The sequence below is a fragment of the Haliotis cracherodii genome, unplaced genomic scaffold (genome assembly GCF_022045235.1).
Source record: "Haliotis cracherodii isolate W230 unplaced genomic scaffold, xgHalCrac1.p SCAF_5, whole genome shotgun sequence".
Taxonomy (NCBI): domain Eukaryota; kingdom Metazoa; phylum Mollusca; class Gastropoda; order Lepetellida; family Haliotidae; genus Haliotis; species Haliotis cracherodii.
In genome coordinates, this window is record NW_027266308.1 from 5,822,301 (window position 1) to 5,841,043 (window position 18,743).

An 18,743-nucleotide genomic window follows, 5' to 3' on the forward strand; every position below is an offset into this window, starting at 1 on the left:
CGTCAACATCTCCAGCTCAGGCCTTGACTTTGGGTATGCCCTTTGTTAAACTGGCACAAACGAAAACTAAGCAAGCCTTGCAAGGTTTAGTTCTACACTGTACATCACTCATCGTGATGCAACAACATATGTCACTGTCCAAAAAACGCCATATTTGAAGCTCTCTCTTGTCCCTAAACTTGATTTTTATTGTTTTCTGCCAAAAATTTATTACCACACATACTTTGAATATTTTATATTAATTAAAAAAATGCCTACAGTGATTGAGAAAGAAATACTTTTCTATGAATATGCAGCCGTCAAATCAGCTGCTTCAATCAGAGGTGGTTACTTTGATTTGAAACCTCTGACAAATCATAATCACTTATTTTCCAATTTCATGGTAGAATTAATGGCTATCACAAGTGTTTCACGTCAGAAAACTGTCCGTATCCTGGATGTTTCCTATAACAAGAAACAGGTGAAATATGTGTTTCTATTCCACAAAACAAGAAACACAAAACAGAAACAGGTAACTTTTCTTTAAGTTTGCCTTGCAAAAATCTTTGGGAAATATACTGAAATAGAAAATATATGTGTTGAAGATTGATTTCACATCTCAATAACCTTCATGTGAGAATTAGTCTTCATTTAAAAGATACCAACAAAAATAGTAATATTTTTTACAATTGCCTGAATAAGGTGTACGTTTAACTGTAATTCTCAGAAGAAAAGAAAATTCCCAGTGATCTCAATAACAAGCCCATTAAAATACTTAAAAGTCCAGACCAAGAGGTATGACAATCATGATTATGGTATGATGGTGAAGATAACAATCTGACAAAACAATGACAACAATGCATAACTTGACACTTTGCCTCCTATTTCAGAAGTCCAGCTTGCAGGTGACTATAGCACAGTGTGACGATGCATGCAGTTGTCATAGTGATCGTAACATGATTCAATGAAATGGTAACCACGGTAACAGAATAACAACAAGTGACAACATAACACAACAACGAAACAAAGAAGCACTTTCATATTAACGGGACTTGTTCAAATACCCAATTTTGTGTAACTTTTTTTTTTTTTTTAAAATCTTCCAAAATCGGTCAAAAAAGTTCTACCCTTTGACATCAGTCTGTGAAAGTGTTGGAAAATACCCCAACTTTGTTCCAGGAAAAATAAACAGAGACATGGATGAGATGTACATGATGACACAACATCAATAAAATACAGAAATATAGACAAAATGGGGGTAACGCATATCATTCTGTAAACATACTCAATACATTCTGTCGACTAAAAGATCAAATTCTTTCCCTTATTGATACAAAACTTCATTACCAACAAATACCGTATTCGACATAATAAGCGCCCAGGGCGCTCTCAAAATTAGAAACAGGGGGCTCTTATGGTAATTTGGTGAGAGAAAAAACAGAGTTGAAAGATAAATTTCGTGGTTTATGCTGACAGCCTGAAATGTTTATATACGACAGATATATTTTAATTTGAATTGGCCATAATTAACGGTGCATATAACCCACGAATGCGTATTATACACGAATAAAGAAGTCTTGTGTACACTGATCAATCGGAAGGGGTGCTAATGGGGATTGTTCACAAGCCAATATATTAATAAATATCGCTGTGGGCGTTTATTAGAACGGGGCGCTTATTACGTCGAATACGGTAGCTTCAAAAGAGACTTCAAATAAAATATTTCATGAATTCATATATGAGTGAAAACGTCCTTGAGTAACCTTTACTGGCTTTAAATGTAACTACTGTCTTATGTCCTTATTTTACAAATACCGAACAATAAATAAAATCCAGATATGAAATGCAGATCCAGCTTGAGAAATGTGGACGAGGCCGGTGGAGCGGGTGCTTGGCTTAAGACTGTAATGTAGGAATCGAACCAGGCATCATCAAATCCACCATGGAACATGCGCTTCAATCACAGGTACACGTAAATGTATGTACATAACAACCAAGTAAAGGAATATACAAGGTGAGCTAAATGCCCTGACAGCTGCTTGATCCCTGCTTATTCACAAGTCTGTACAAAGTTTAAGAAACTGTGTGGGTAGTCCTCTCAAGACAAGGTTAAATGAGGATTACTCCTACATTCGAGCTGCCATACAGTGTTGAGGCACTCTCCAATTCTGCATTGGTGTACATGACAAAATGACAAAAAACAAGCTCAATAAACTCAGATCTGTTACTCCAATTTGATATTCTAAGGCTAAAACAAAAATAGTCTTGGTTCTCAGGCACCGCCCGCATCATCATAAAAATCACTGCATGTTTAATTTTTATTTCCATTTAAAAAAAAATAATCTTTAAATATTCCAAGGCTGTATTCCAGTATTTTACTCATCAAGGAATACAATTATGTAGGGAGGCCCTTTCCCAGGTTGATTGTACACAATTGCTTATTGATTACACAACTGTTTATTGGTTACATACTAGTTTAACAGTCTTAACAAAACCCACACTAAATGCAAATATTCCCTTGATAGTACACAGAAAGGACAAGGTGTAAAATATCCAGATCAGCCCTGTCATTATTATCTCCATTCGTAACTGCCTGTTTATGTCTGTTTTCTAGATACTGAAATCAGACATGCTACTTCGAATACTTCGCTGGCTTGCACCAACAATTCAGAAGCTTCCACTAACTACCGGTAATCAGAAATTTCACGTCACACGACCTAACATGGCGAGTTTGTCAAATCTTGATGAAAAGAGGTACCCAATCAGGGTAAAAGATCTGATTTCAATGAGATTGTCACAAAAGAAGAATCTGAGACGAGATGAGAACCAACCCAACATGGCTCATTGTTAATAAGTATGAAACAGAAGATACTCTTCACATGAATTATGAATAATAACGCTGATTATCAAGAATTATTAAAAAAGTGCTTCTTATTAGAAAACCGTATTGTGATTTGAGTGGGTGTTGAAGTTGCATATTGTGATTCCCTTTACAGTGATGAAGTGTGAGAGTGAACTTGTGAAGATTTCCAGACATTTATCAACAATAAATACAGATGTCCATGGAAATCCAATGTAGTATAAATGCTATAACATCTAAGGTTCTGACTGGGAATTTTACCCCTTACATTGACCCAAATCCTTGTCATGAGGGAGACAACAGGTTGTTGAGGGGTGTTAACACGTGCAACAAGCTAGCTTCTTTGGCCACACAACTACCCCCCAGAAAGCCAGCTAAGTGTCAATACACACCAAAAGTACACATTCATGAAATACACAGAAAAGTCGTCAAAACCAATTCAAATCATAAAAAGAAATACTCCAATTTCTGATAACGTATTTCAAACTGCATTTCCGAAGTAGTCCCTATTGATAATCATAGACCAATTTGAAAACGATTTGTTACAAAAATAATAAAGACCGATAAAATTAACATAAATAGCAATAATAACACAATTTAGAATTTAAACTTTGTCTGGATCTCAGACTTTTTCGATTCATGTAAATTGTCAGGTCATCATTTGAACCATACAGAACAAAAGAAATATTTCCAATCACCTCTGGCAATGATCAAACATTGTTGATCAAACATTGTTGATCAAACATGTTGATCAGGTCAGGCACAGTGGTTACTACCCGCATAGAGAATTAGCCATAAGAAACACAATCATGACACAACAATAACACATGGTAACACAAGCTACATGAAATGGATTGGAAGTGCTGCCAACATCGGAAAATCACGGTTCGTGAGATTGGATGTTTGTAAGCAAACTTGTGAATGCATAAGTGGAATGAGACCTCATGCAACTATACGTGTGTGCCGACCTCGGAACTGGACATAAGCTAGCAACATTTCCACATGGTCATAAAATATTCCTTAACGATGCTTTGCCTTGCTACACGATCACCTGAGGACAACGAAATATACCTCTATCTAAACCTACAAGGATAATTTAATAAAAATATTTATATTTGTTGCAGGAGGGTTTGTACAAGCAGGGAGTCCATGTGTTTTTTGCATAAATAATATTACTTTCACTTTGAGAACATTCTTTTTTTCAATGTTATGCACATTCGTTATTATTTTTAATGTATACCTATTTTGTTTTAACATTTCAAAAACGCATCAGCAATGCGCAATAAAATAAATATTAACTAGTTAAAAAATTGCCTTATTTTAAGTTTATAGACGTCATATTTTAGAGATTTTGTAGGATTATTTGCTTCACACAGTGAATAAAAATGTACATAATTCAGAGAGCAGTGAATAAGGACTGTCATATTAGGCTATCTGTATTTTTGTGTGTTTCTCATATCCTGCCGGACAAACAACATTTTACATGCATTTGTCCACTTGATTCTATGCCGTGACAAAAAATGATTAACACAATTACCTTTCATAAAAAATCAAATCCGTATTTTATAGTAAGGGTTATTCAAAGAAGGGAAGTAACTCTGCTTCTTGCTTTGTTTCCATCTCTGAAGACCCAGATTTTCTTTCTTTAAAGTTTGACAAAGCAACTGCTACATGTCAAATTGTGGACACAAATTATCAGTTATGATCTCAACCCAAAGCATATTTTTTTATTTTCTTCACCCACAACCCACTTGTTCTGAAGCCAAGCATGGAGATGGGAAACACACAATTATTATTGACGGCCCTATGTCAGTCTTCCTTGTCAACATGAATCCAGTGCCCTGACTATTCCTGGCAGACACTGTGTACAGGATGTATCGCCGACGTCTTCCTGAAGCCAGGATAAGCAACACCTTCACAAGATCCTAGTGCGTAGAATAAGAAGTTGACAAGCAGAACTCTGTCTTTTTTAAAGCAAAACAGTGCAAAATAACACATGCTCTGTTGCTCCCAGACAACAGGACGAGGCCACCAGGAGCTGGCCGGACGAACAACCCCTCAGTTGCCGTCCGGACGACTGCACCCTTGGCCTAAAATTCAGATGTTGGGAAGATGGTCGCCTCTGTGGTTCGCATAACGTGGGATCCTTCCCATGTTCCCTGGGTTTGGAGAGTTCGACAAAGGATTAGGCTGCAGGGTTGGCAGTGATGGAACCTGGAAATTGATAATATCGTTAGATGATATTCGCTTAAAATGGAGTTTGATCTGCCAAATTGGGTGTTACCATGTCCTTAAGGAATCGCTAACCATGGTTCTTTTTTGTTGTTTGTTTGTTGTTTAACGCCACACTTAGCAATATTCCAGCTATATGATGTCAGACTGTAAATAATCAAGTCTGGACCAGACAATCCAGTGATTGACATCATGAGCATCGATTGACGCAGTTGGGATACGATGACATGCATCGACCAAGTCAGCGACCCTGACCACAGATCCCGTTAGTCGCCTCTTACGACAAGCATGCATTTTCAGAGTGTGAATGAGGTTAATATTGGAGAAAGGCAGCAACGATGGCAAATAGCAGGATTTGTGAATTGTTTAATGCCACACTCAGCAATATTCCAGCTACAGACTGTGGCCAGTAAATAATCACGTTTGGACCAGAAAATCCAGTGATTGATGTTATGAGCAACCACAGTGTCTTAAGTGTACGATGACATACAAATAATCAAGTCGCAGAAGCATCTGATAAATCGCTATTATCCTGATTATGACCATAAAACAGAGGAAGTAGTCCCTATAATATTTTTCTCTAACAGTAGAATGAAGGACATTCATGTTAAGTTGACAAGCTGTTGGAAATTAAGGAGGGTTGTTACCATAGTATTTGAATCCCCATACATCTTTGACTTTTAACACTGGAGCTATAATGAGGACCCCTTCACTGTCATGCTGAATTTTAAACACAGAAATCCCCCAATCTCATTAATATCAGACCTCAGTTCTCGCTTCCGCTAAACAAAGACCTTAGGACATCCCATTAGGGGCCATGTCAGAACGACCTTTCATCCGATCAATCAGAGGATCGCTTACCAGATTATGGGAGTGACAGTCAGAATGTGATTTCTAATCATGCAACCTCGAAAACTTTTAACTCCGAACGATAGTTACGGGTTTACTGACTGAATCCATACAATCTAGACCATCTATTAGCCATTCCAGTATGTTTTTTGTTCAGGTTTCAAATTTGTAATCAAGGATTTGTCAGAATATGTTTCGAAGCGTAATTTGAAATTAGTGCTGTAAAGCACGAGAAAGCTGCCTTCTGATAGATCATTCCATTGGTCGGTCAAACTTCTCGCAAGGTCTGTCTGACGTGACCCGTAATGGGATGTCCTTAGATCTTTGTTTGGCAATAGCGAGAACTAAGATCTGATTTTAATGAGATTGAGAACTCCCCTCGTTTTTCAGCAGGTTACATGTCAGCCTGTCACGTGTATGTGGAGATATCATGACTTGGGTATAGTGTGCATCTCACGGTCCTGGATCCGCTTCTAGCCAGGTGATTGTTCACCAACATGGCTGAAACGGCTGTGTAAATATTGAAAAAGGCAAAAGTGGACTTACTACCCATTGTTTCTGTACTGGGGGCCGCCTGAAGCGATGATGATGATGTCGATGTACTGGCCGGCTCTCGAGCCCCTCTCTCGTTGAGTCCAGGTACTTGTGTTCCAAGAGTTGCTGACAAGTGTGGCGCTTGTCAGGGTCCATTAACAGACAACACTGCAACAGACACTTGCCTCTTGTAGGATACCATCGACACATGTGTATAAGTCTCCATGGTAACAGAATTAATGAATAATGCTGAAATTGTGTCACATCAAAGTGATGTCATGAACAATCGATGGCATGTTCACATATGTCTGAAAAAGGACATACCGTATTCAACGTAATAAGAGTCCAGGTCGCTCTCAAAATTAGGAATGGGGGCTCTTATTAGAATATTATTTTGGGGAAAAAATAGTTGAAAGATAATTTTCGGGGTTTATGCTGACAGATATATTTTTCCAGAATATAATTGCCCATAATTAAGGGTGCATATAACACACGAGTGCATATTATACGGGAATAAATAAGTCTTGCGTACATTGATCAATTGGAAGGGGTGCTAATTTGGATTGTTCACTAGCCAATATATTAGCAAATGTTGCCATGGATGCTTATTAGAGCAGGGTGCTTATTACGTCGAATATGTTACCTGTTTCTTTGATCCCCTATTTTTTATCATCCTTATGTCTGTCCTATTATTTTCAAAGTTAATAATTCACTTGAACTTAATAGAGTGAGTGTGGTTTTACGCCGCTTTTAGCAATATTCCAGCAATATCACAGCGGACACCAGACACCAAAAATAGGCTTCACATATTGTACCCATGTGGGGAATTGAGCCCGGGGTTTCGGCGTGACAAGCGAACGCTTTAACCACTTGGCTACCTGACCAGCCCCCTCCATAAGGACATATTATGATTATTCTTGAGACTTAGAATAACCATATGATAACATTTAACTTACATATCACAAAAACTTGACACATCACTATAAAGATGAAATCTTACCATTAAGAAATGGACTGCAATAGGATTTTGATCTTTAAACTTGTAATCAAGAGGTTCCTGTCAAGAAACAACACAGCATATTAGCAACACAGTTGGCTGTATAACTGAACACAGCATATTAGCAATACAGTTGGCTGTATAACTGAACACAGCATATTAGCAATACAGTTGGCTGTATAACTGAACACAGCATATTAGCAACACAGTTGGCTGTATAACTGAACACAGCATATTAGCAATACAGTTGGCTGTATAACTGAACACAGCATATTAGCAATACAGTTGGCTGTATAACTGAACACAGCATATTAGCAACACAGTTGGCTGTATAACTGAACACAGCATATTAGCAACACAGTTGGCTGTATAACTGAACACAGCATATTAGCAACACAGTTGGCTGTATAACTGAACACAGCATATTAGCAACACAGTTGGCTGTATAACTGAACACAGCATATTAGCAATACATTTGGCTGTATAACTGAACACAGCATATTAGCAATACAGTTGACTGTATAACTGAACACAGCATATTAGCAACAATTGGCTGTATAACTGAACACAGCATTTTAGCAATACAGTTGGCTGTACAACTGAACACACCATATTAGCAACACAGTTGGCTGTATAACTGAACACAGCATATTAGCAACAATTGGCTGTATAACTGAACACAGCATATTAGCAACAATTGGCTGTATAACTGAACACAGCATATTAGCAATACAGTTGGCTGTATAACTGAACACAGCATATTAGCAACACAGTTGGCTGTATAACTGAACACAGCATATTAGCAACACAGTTGGCTGTATAACTGAACACAGCATATTAGCAACAATTGGCTGTATAACTGAACACAGCATATTAGCAATACAGTTGACTGTATAACTGAACACAGCATATTAGCAACACAGTTGGCTGTAAAACTGAACACAGCGTATCAGCAATATAGTTGGCATGAGATGTAATTTTTGTATATATATTTGTTTTAATTTTATTTCAGGTTTTTACATGTTATGCATTGTTTATTTTTGTCTAAGACATAGAGTGTAACGTATCATTAATTTCTGTCTTAAACATGTTAAAGAATTGTATATGTTTACACAGAATGTGTAACCTTTATGTATTTATTTTGTAGATACTATATAGCCAATATTAGCCAAGAAGTTATCGGAAAGACTTCTGCCACATACCCCCTCCAAAAGTTCTATATATATGCATTGCCTCTCAATCTTTTTAGACATATATATTTTTAGAGGGGATACGGTCGGAAGTCTTACGAAGTTATCTCCCTTGGATGTCGGTATTGCATGGCGTGAATTGTTTGATAGGCATTACTTAGAAGTTGACGGATGACAAAGTAGAGATAGTTTATGGGTTCCAACAACTTCTTATTTAGTGTAAAGGCAACATTTCAGTATAGATCCTTCCACCATTGTCAAGCAAGACTGAATAAAGAGAACGGTACAGAATATATTCAGTAGGTGGTGGATTAACAGTAACAACAGTTACGTACATTAGAGAAATCAACATGAGTAGGTTAAACAATTAAGGATAAGAATTTATGGATGAACAACTTCTTTATTACAATTAAGAGCGACGTTTCAATGTAGGTTCTAACACCTTTATCAAGCGATAAGTTAGAACCTACACCGAAACGTCGCTCTTAATTGTAATAAAGAAGTTGTTCATCCATAAATTCTTATCCTTACTTAGTACTCCAACTTCTAAATGCCTATCAAAGAAGGTTAAACAATGACATCAGAAGGATAAAACTGTCACAACGTGATGGCCAGAGGACACATGATGAGGATGCCATTTGAACAGGATGAAGATCCTGCAGTTGCATCCAAGTACAACTTACCATCTGTGTTGGTTCAGGAATTGTCATCCCCTTGAAGAAACTGTTACTGTTGAATATTTCTAAATGCCGAGGCAGTAAATCCCCTGGAAAAAACCCAATACACTGTACTTATAATAACATAATGATTAAACATGTGACAATAAACATTATCTGTTAATTTAAACATGATAAAAAATCATTAAGAAAACAAAATCTTCGAGACAACAGTTTAATATGTAAATCACTTTTCTTTTCTAAATAATGAATGGCGCTAAACATGCTTGAAGCCCTTGTCTATAATGTTGAACATTTAAGTGTTCCACGAAAAGCTACATTCAAAGACTCTAGCAGAAAAACCCAAGGACCTCAGGACCCCATAGATGCCAACTCAAAGATATTTGCCGACTAGTGAAAATGTAATTTGATTTCTACATGTTCTAACCCTGAATAAATAATATCAAAACCTACCTAGACTTTTTCTGATGAGGAATAATTGGTCCACATCCGACCGGCCCGGCCACAAGGCTTCTCCTGTCATGAGTTCGGCCAGCACACAGCCGATGGCCCACACATCCACGGGGGGACCGTACTGTGTATCCCCGACTAGCAACTCTGGGGCCCGGTACCACCGGGTGGCCACGTAGTCTGTGTACTCATCCCCGGGGCCTGCTGAGAACACAAAATCCAAATTTAGCATCAAAACAATCTCAGATTGAGGAGGATGTGGAGGATCACACCTGGACCCGTGGTTAGTCTTGTGATATATTGTTTAGTGGCAAAAATGATCAAAAATGATCAAAAATGATCAAAAACTATATGGTTACACGACAAGTCACTAATGTTCACATTTTTATCTGACTATTTATCCATTCCTTCTGACTCTTATATGTTTCAATAAAGATAAATTTTCAGTCAATTTCAGTGTGTGCACGGGCAGATCGTTTTATACATGTATCTAAATACATTTTGTCCAGGGCTATGGTCAAACTATTCCCAATCGGACATTTTGTACCTATCTATTGAGACCTACAGTGGGTACCCGGGTAGGGTCGGGTAATAGGGAGGTACCCGGGTAGGGTTGGGTAATGGGGACGTGGGTACCTGGGTAGGATAGGGTAATAGGGAGGTACCCGGGTAGTAAATCTGGACTCGTCCCAGCCCTTATACACATCCACAAATTTTGAATCTCAAAAGAAAAGGATCTGAATTTGTATGACCATCAAAATGTTCACTTGTTTGTTGTTTAACGCCGCACATAGCAATATTCCAGCTATATGACGGCGGTCTGTAAAATAATTGAGCCTGGACCAGACAATCCAGTGATTGACATCATGAGCATCGACCCACGCGATTTGGATCGATGACATGCATCAACCAAGTCAGCGAGCCTGACCATCCGATCCCGTTAGTCGCCTTTTACGACAAGCACAGTCGCCTTTTACGGCAAGTATGGATTACTGAAGACCTATTCTACCCCGGAATCTTCACTGGTCTCATGATGTTCAAAATCAAGTAACATTTTCAATAAGGCTGGGACGGGTAACTCAGGTACTCGGGTCGGGCGGGTACTGAATAGGACCCGGGTACCCACACGACTACCCGGACCCGTGGTTAGTCACATGATTATATTGTTTAATGGCAAAAATTATCTAAAACTCTATGGTTACACTAAAAGTGACAAATGTTCACATTTCTCTCCAACTCTGCACACATTCCTTCTGCCTTATATGTGTGAATAAAGTTAAAACTTCAGTCAACTTCAGTGTATGCCTGTCCAGCTCATTTTAAACCTGTATCTAAATACATGTTGCCAGGAGTACGGTCAAACGTTCCCAATCAGACATTTTGTACCTATCTCTTGGGACCTACAGTGGGGACCCGGGTAGGGTCGGGTAATCAATTTGGACTTGTCCCAGCCCTAATTTTCAAGGCTATGTTAACAAACAAAAAGAGTGAGAATACTTGTAATCTCTTGTCTGTAATCATGGTAACCTTGCTTCACTATTCCAATGACCTAAGTTTTGCAACAATCAGACCTAAGATGAGTGATTAGAATAGTAGGTTCATCTAACATCCAAAATCCATTTTCCGTAAAGATTTTCTTTTAGTCCTTCAAAAATTTCAGATTGTAAAGAGACTCAAGTCAGTGACCCCGTGAAGAATATACCATATTCAACATAATAAGTGCCCAGGGTTCTCTCAAAATCAGAAATAGGGGGCTCTTATCAGAATATTATTTTGGTGAAAAACGACAGCCTGAAATGTTTATATACGACAGATATATTTTTCCAGAATTTAATTTCCCATAATTAAGGATGCATATAACATACGTATTATACACAAAGAAATAAGTCTTGTGTACATTGATCAATCAGAAGGGTGCTAATTGGGATTGTTCGCTAGCCAATATATTAGCAAATACCGCCGTGGGCGCTTATTAGAGCTGGGTGCTTATTACGTCGAATATGTTACCTGTTTCTTTGGCCCCCTATTTTTTATCATCCTTATGTCTGTCCTATTATTTTCACAGTTAATAATTCACTTGACTTAATAGAGTGAGTATGGTTTTACGCCCCTTTTAGCAATATTCCAGCAACATCACGGCGGGGGACACGAGAAATGGCCTTCACACATTGTACCCATGTCGGGAACTGAACCTGGGTCTTTGGCGAGACAAGCGAACGCTTTAACCACTAGGCTACCCGACCACCCTGACTTTACAGAACTTACATCTATCTGGAGTTCTGCTAATATCAAGTTTAGAGTGAGTGCGTATGGTTTTACGCCGCTTTTAGAAATATATTCCAGCAATATCACTGCGGGGGACACCAGAAATGGGCTTCACACATTGTACCCATGTCGGGAATCGAACCCGGGTCTTCGGCGTGACGAGCGAACACTTTAACCACTAGGCTACCCGACCGCCCCCTCAAGTTTAGACAGAGCAGCCCTCAAACAGTCAATTACCTCAACAAGCTGAAGTTTGTTCCTAATACTACTAACTACTTACTGACTGTCCTTGCAAAACCAAAATCACATAGTTTGACGACTCCTTGTCTTGTGATGAGGATGTTTTCTGGCTTTACATCTCTGTGAATAGCCTGCAATGAAATATACAACAGCATCACCACATGTTAGCCTGAAATCAACATCACAGTCAATGTCACCAAACTCTTTAGGCCAAGCTTTATTTATTTTTAGGATTACAGATTTTTTCAGCCCAAAGTCCAGGGTTGGAGGAAGGGGAAAAAAAGAAAGCCAGATGCATATTTTTTAATGCAGAATGCCTCTGGCATACTTTATGAACATATTCTGTGCTCAAAAGACCGCCATTTTTGACGATAAAACCCCTTGAAACAATAAAAATTCTACCACTTAGTGACTTACAACATGGACAATTGTCAAGGGAGGCTATTCATGTTCGGCTTCAAGATCAACAAAGATTGATTATGTATCTCATTACTAGTTTACAACGGTAAATTCATATGTTTTTATTTAAAGGTGATGTTAACAAAAAAAATAACTAACTATGCAGCTATTGGTGGAAAAAAAAATTGAGTCTGATTAATTTTTTTTCATTTTCTAAAAAATTAGAGCTGGCGGGTCCTTTATCCGAAAAAAATATTAAACGATATCAACAATAAAATACAGATGCCAGATTACATATATAAACCATGCATACCGAGCTGTGTTTGAAATGAACACTGAAAGTCTTCAAGCTGTGTCCAAAATTAATGATGAAACTCATGGGGTTTTAATCAAGACAACACCATGTTATCAGCTGCTTGTACTCCCCTTCATAATCCTCATGTTAAAATTTAATCATAGCACTGTCTAAAGTGAAGTGAAAGGGGGTTTAACGTTGCGTCCAAGATTATTGCACTTATATAGCGATGTGCATGCATGTGTGTGTGTGGCTGCTTGTACTAGTCCGGCCTGATGCCGATTTATAGTGCTAGCACATTGAGATACCATGCCACAGTTTAACATGAATACCCTATTTCGACACAGTATACTGACTCCAAGCCGACCAGTTCTTAATGCCAAGGTTTTAAGCTGCTTTTAGCAATATTCCAGTAATACAACCATGGGGGGACACCAGAAATGAGGTTCACGTATTGTACCCATGTGGAGAACGAACCTAGATCTTCAGCGTGAAAAGCGAAAGCTTTAACCACTTGTCCACCCCAGCGACCCTCCACTACCAGGTAAGACCAACGCCACAGTCAACAACCAGCTGATATATATCTTGTTTACACACACGACAGCAACGTTAATAATCCAAGCTACACCATGTTCACTGGCAACTCCTGCTTTGTCTAATCCTTTTGAAAACAATACCCCACATGGGAATTCTGGTTAGGATAGGTCCATAGTAACTAAAGCTTGCTGTAGTGAGTGAGTTGGGTTTAACACCGCTTTTAACATTATTCCAGTTATATCGCAGCATCTCAGCTTAATGTGGGAGGAAAGCACCAAGTGATGCAGGTCTCAGACATTTACCACTTCGGTGAAACCCACGACCACGGGTATGGTGCTGACAAACCTAGAAACATAATCGGGGCGAACCGGGATTCGAACCCACATTCATAGGTTTATGGCGTGCCCAAGGGACGCAACTCTGCATGGCGAATCGCGGCACCTTAGACGACTGGGCCACCCGTGCCCCAAAAGCTAGCTGTACAAGACAACTGAATGGTCTGGGTAGTAGGGTCGATGACATGGATGTTTGCGTACAATCATACCCCAACAGCACGGACTGTTGCTCGTGATATCAATCACTGGTTGGTCTGGTCAAATCTTGATTATATACAGACCGCTGTCATAAAGCTGAGCGTGGTGTTAAAACAAAAGACAAAACCCCCATAACAAAGACAATACACTGCTGATTCAAATAATGACTGGTACAGTGACAGCAGACTTGGCTATGTATAATTTGCAGATACCATTGCCCTTTTACATTCAAAAGACTGTATTAACTTGTTACAAACAACACTTGAAATGCCACAGAAGTGAAAATCACCTGACAAGCAGGAGAAGGATGTGTGAGAACAAATGTTTCAAAAAAAGTATACATTTAATCCTTATCCTTGTAACCATAGTGGTAGAACTAACAGTTTCAGTCCACTAGTCTTTAATGATAACATATAGCAAAACCCTTAAAAAGGGCAAATTTCTACTTGTCCTTATGATACCTTAACTATTGGGCAGTTTGGCAAGGACTAAAGGACCAGTGCTATTTTCTAATGCTGTAACCATGGTAAGCATAAAATGTGTCCTGGAATTTTGAGCAAGATAATTAAAATACAACTTCTTTAAAAAAATAACCTCAATCTGAATATTCAGCACAAATAATAACTGCTTCCCAACAAGCTGAATGCTATTATCATAGCATGCAGAGTATTGGTCTGCTAGTTGACCTCTTTTCCTATCTCAATGCTTTAAGTATTAAAACCTTGGCCTATACACATACCTCTAATGAATAGTAGTTTTCCTAATCAAAAACTGTCAGGAATTTCAAATTTGTAATTCAAAAGAAGAACTGACATTAAAAGTTCTAACACATTGGTAGAGCTGGAAAAACCCCATAGTTTCATGTATTATTGTGTTAACTCTTATCGTTAAAAATAAGAAATTAATTTCTATAATAAAAAAGTATTAATATATATTTCTTCTGCATGAGCAGTGATTCAGCTGTCAAATCACCTTTTTCAATCAGCTGGTTATTAGCATTTGAAAGCACTGATTAACCAATCAGAATCAACCAATCATCAAATTCACGGTAGAATTTCCAGTTTGTGCGGTCAAACCAAAACGAACTTTGGAGGGGGAAGATTTGAATAATTTGAGATGCTATGTGTTATTAACACAATAATAACATATAACACAATCATCATGATAATAGCAGGTCAACTCACATTGTGTTGATGGCAAAACTTGACTGCTTGAATCACCTGATATACAAGTTTTTTGGTTTCTTTTTCTTTTACCCTGAAAATAGAAAGAAAACATGACATTGATAAAAGACATAAGTAGACATTACTTGTATTGCCGGGGGCACAAGTGGCCCAGTTGTCTAAGGCGCTGTGATTTGCTGTGCAGAGTTGCATCCCTTGGACACGCCAGAAACCTATGATTGTGGGTTCAAATCCCTGTTCGCCCCGATTATGTTTCTAGGTTTGTCAGCACCATACCCGTGCTCGTGGGTTTCACCGAAGTGGTAAACGTCCGAGACCTGCATCACTTCGGGCTTTGCTCCCACATTAAGCTGACATGCCGCGATATAACTGGAATACTGTTAAAAGCGGTGTTAAATCCAACTCACTCACTCACTCCTTTCTATAAACACCCAGGGCCACCCATAAACGGGCATCCCGTCAACCTTTCCAAACTCCACGATGACACTTACATCATGATCATTTGCCATCACACTTTCTTGTGGAAGTATCGTGGTATTTTTGAGTCCTATAAAGCTCTTGAACCCACACGACACCAGTTTGCAGGGTCTAGATGAATAGTGTTTTTAAATATTTAACTTGAATACCCACATGTGTAAAAACTAGTGGGTAACAGAAATTTGAATACCCAGATCGAATTACTGATACCCAATGATTTTAAAATGCATGGGTAAAATACCCACAACACCAATCTGGAGCTCTGATTACCACAGAAATACTAAACATGCTGTCCTTTAAACATGTTCAAACAGAAACAGCACTGATTTCCCCCCTACTTTACCGACCGACCCAAGCAGCTCCATGTCCATTAAGCAATGGTAAACATGTTAGTAAGATGTGCAATCTGTTTAAATTCCCAGTATATCCGAAATTGATTCATATTTTTCCAAGAACAAAAGGGGTAGATTATCAGGAATAGATACAGCCAGTATTCTCAGACCAGTGAGAGTCTAGAGGGACTAGTTGTTTTATCTTAAAATCCAGTTATTTTATACAACTCACTAGTTCACAAAAAAATCAAAGATAGTACAGCAAACTGATTTCGAATATTTCAGAAATGGACACATCTGTTAAGAGGCCAGCTTACGTTTCATTAAGGTATTATAATTCCACAAAGTGTCGTAACGAAATGTATGGCAAATTTATACACAAACAATCACAAATCGCAAATAATTAACTAATTGACTATTGATCTATAATTTTTTAGGATGGGTATTAGGTGAGGTGAGGTGAAATGGGGTTTAACGTCGCGTTCAAGATTATTGCACTTATATAGCGACGTGCATGTACGTGTGTGTGTTTGTGTGGCTGCTTGTACTAGCCCGGACTGATGCCGATTTATAGTGCTAGCTCACTGAGATACCATGCCGCAGTTTAACATGAATACCCCACTCAGACACAGTATACTGACTCCGAGCCGACCAGTCCTTGTTTTAGCCCCTTAATGCCGAGCGCCAGACAGGGTAACAACAAGTACCATCTTTTAACGTCTTTTGGTATGACGCGGCCGGGGATCGAACCCCGGACCTTCCGCTCTCCGGGCGGACGCTCTACCACAAGACCACGGAGGCGATGGGTATTAGCATGATTAGAGGTTAACAGTGCATCACAATATTTTGTGATTCACAAGGCTGTATTGCGAGACATTTCACGATATATTGTATAAACCTAAATTTTAAATTCAGAAAAGCAATCGTACAATACAATAGTACAATATTTGGTTCCTCAATTTTGCTGTCCGTTTATTTTAGACGGAAGTGCTTTCACATATTAAACATCTAACCTCACCAGAATCTTTTGTGTTAATGACGGAGATGTACGAGCGGCATGCACATAAGGGAGGTAATCTTTATCTTGGAGAACTCGCATTGTGAAATAACGGAAACGAACTTGCATTTTGGAATAACGGAAACATTTTGACGGTATTTGTCAAGAGTATAACATTAAACACATGAAAGAAATGACAATTTCAAATCACCATATATACCACGCATTAAAAATTAATATTGTGATACGTATCGCGTAAAGAATGAACCTCAATTTGCCCATATACAGGTAACACTGCACACCCTTACTGATTAAGTTTGGTGACCAATATTAGTGCAGTTCTTAATTCTACAATTTGAATTCTCTTGAAAGTCAAATGTGGTCTCACAGCCATGCAACGTGTTCGGTATTTTGGGTTCATGTGCGACATATACAGATTGTAAACATGGTAAATACAGAACTTGTGGGCTTTTATTCAATGAAACCATGTTGTTAGTTTCTTTCGTGTTTGATAAAAATTAACTGTTCTGAAAGTTGTGAATACTGAATACCAATCAAGAGCTGATAATTAACCGAAAATGGGAGTAAATCGTAACACCCCTTAACTGGGCAATGTGTTGTGACCGTGTCTTGTGTCTACGTACAAGGGCTCCAACGAATACACTAAGAGTCGAATACGATTTGTATCACAAATATAGGGTCACAAATACGAATATTAATTCACGAATACAATAACAAGTCAGCAGCTGATGTATTATTTGTTATATACAGTGAAGCAATAACAACATAAATTATTTGACATGGTTTGTTAATTATTAATATATTATATAGAGAATCTCACCCGAAAGTCTTTTGATATCAAATATATCAACCATTTGTCAACATCAGTTGATAAAAGTGGAAAATTAAGGAGGCTTGCCGAGGATTTTTGCCACTTTTATCAACTCGTGTTGATATATTTGATATCAAAAGACACTCGGGTGAGATTTTACTTATCTTCCAACATCATTTTTCCAACTTTTTCAATTTGTAGACAGTAATTAGCAGTGTCTTCAGTGTAAAAAGTACTGCTAACAGCTTCAGTAGCAGAGCCATTAGTGATGTCATTTGATTGTGACGTCATGGTAACCAGTGACAGCACAATGGTCTGCAAAGCATTGTGATGTATTTTCATTGCAGCGATATCTACAGTGTAGATATTGCTTAATCTATTCCAAGCGATATCTACTGTGGGAGCCAGTTTTATATACTGCAGTTATTCAGTGGCCACTACACTGTCAAACTAAATAGCATAAGAGTGTTGTCTTTTGAAGAAATCTATGCATATAATATGTTCTTATGGGTATTTTTATGTAAATGCTTGCATATTCATAAATATTCGATTCCAGTGGCCACGAATAACGAATTCAATTCATGGATACAGTTTGATTCACTGAAAACGCGAGTGAATCATAACAGCCCTACTACGTACCCTCTTGGATTCCTCTCAAGTTCGCCGAGGAGTGTGTCATCCACATACTCGAACACCAAGTGGAGTTTCTTCTTTCTTCTGAACACCTCAAGCAATGACACTAAATTTTCATGTTTCAATTGCTGAAAGACAACAAGAAAATGATATTTTAGCAAAGGTGATATGAAGTACAACCAGGATTAGTACAATTACGAACGGGTGTCATTCTTGTCATAATGTCAGTCAGAATCCATTACACAGTTCGG

General features: G+C 38.3%; 1 protein-coding gene across 1 annotated transcript in view; it reads right to left on the reverse strand.

Annotated features, from left to right (window-relative positions):
- Positions 1-2,676: 2,676 nt before the first annotated feature.
- The window catches only part of LOC139442243 (cyclin-dependent kinase-like 4), a 36,613-nt gene continuing 20,546 nt past the window's right edge, over positions 2,677-18,743 (reverse strand). Inside the window, exons 3-10 of the mRNA XM_071223027.1 lie at positions 18,499-18,620; positions 15,222-15,294; positions 12,314-12,404; positions 9,772-9,972; positions 9,325-9,407; positions 7,455-7,511; positions 6,467-6,622; positions 2,677-5,053 (exon numbers count right to left, since the gene is read on the reverse strand). Of these exons, the coding sequence (XP_071079128.1) occupies positions 4,937-5,053; positions 6,467-6,622; positions 7,455-7,511; positions 9,325-9,407; positions 9,772-9,972; positions 12,314-12,404; positions 15,222-15,294; positions 18,499-18,620 (900 nt within the window). The 3' untranslated portion in view covers positions 2,677-4,936. The remainder of the gene's footprint in view (positions 5,054-6,466; positions 6,623-7,454; positions 7,512-9,324; positions 9,408-9,771; positions 9,973-12,313; positions 12,405-15,221; positions 15,295-18,498; positions 18,621-18,743) is intronic.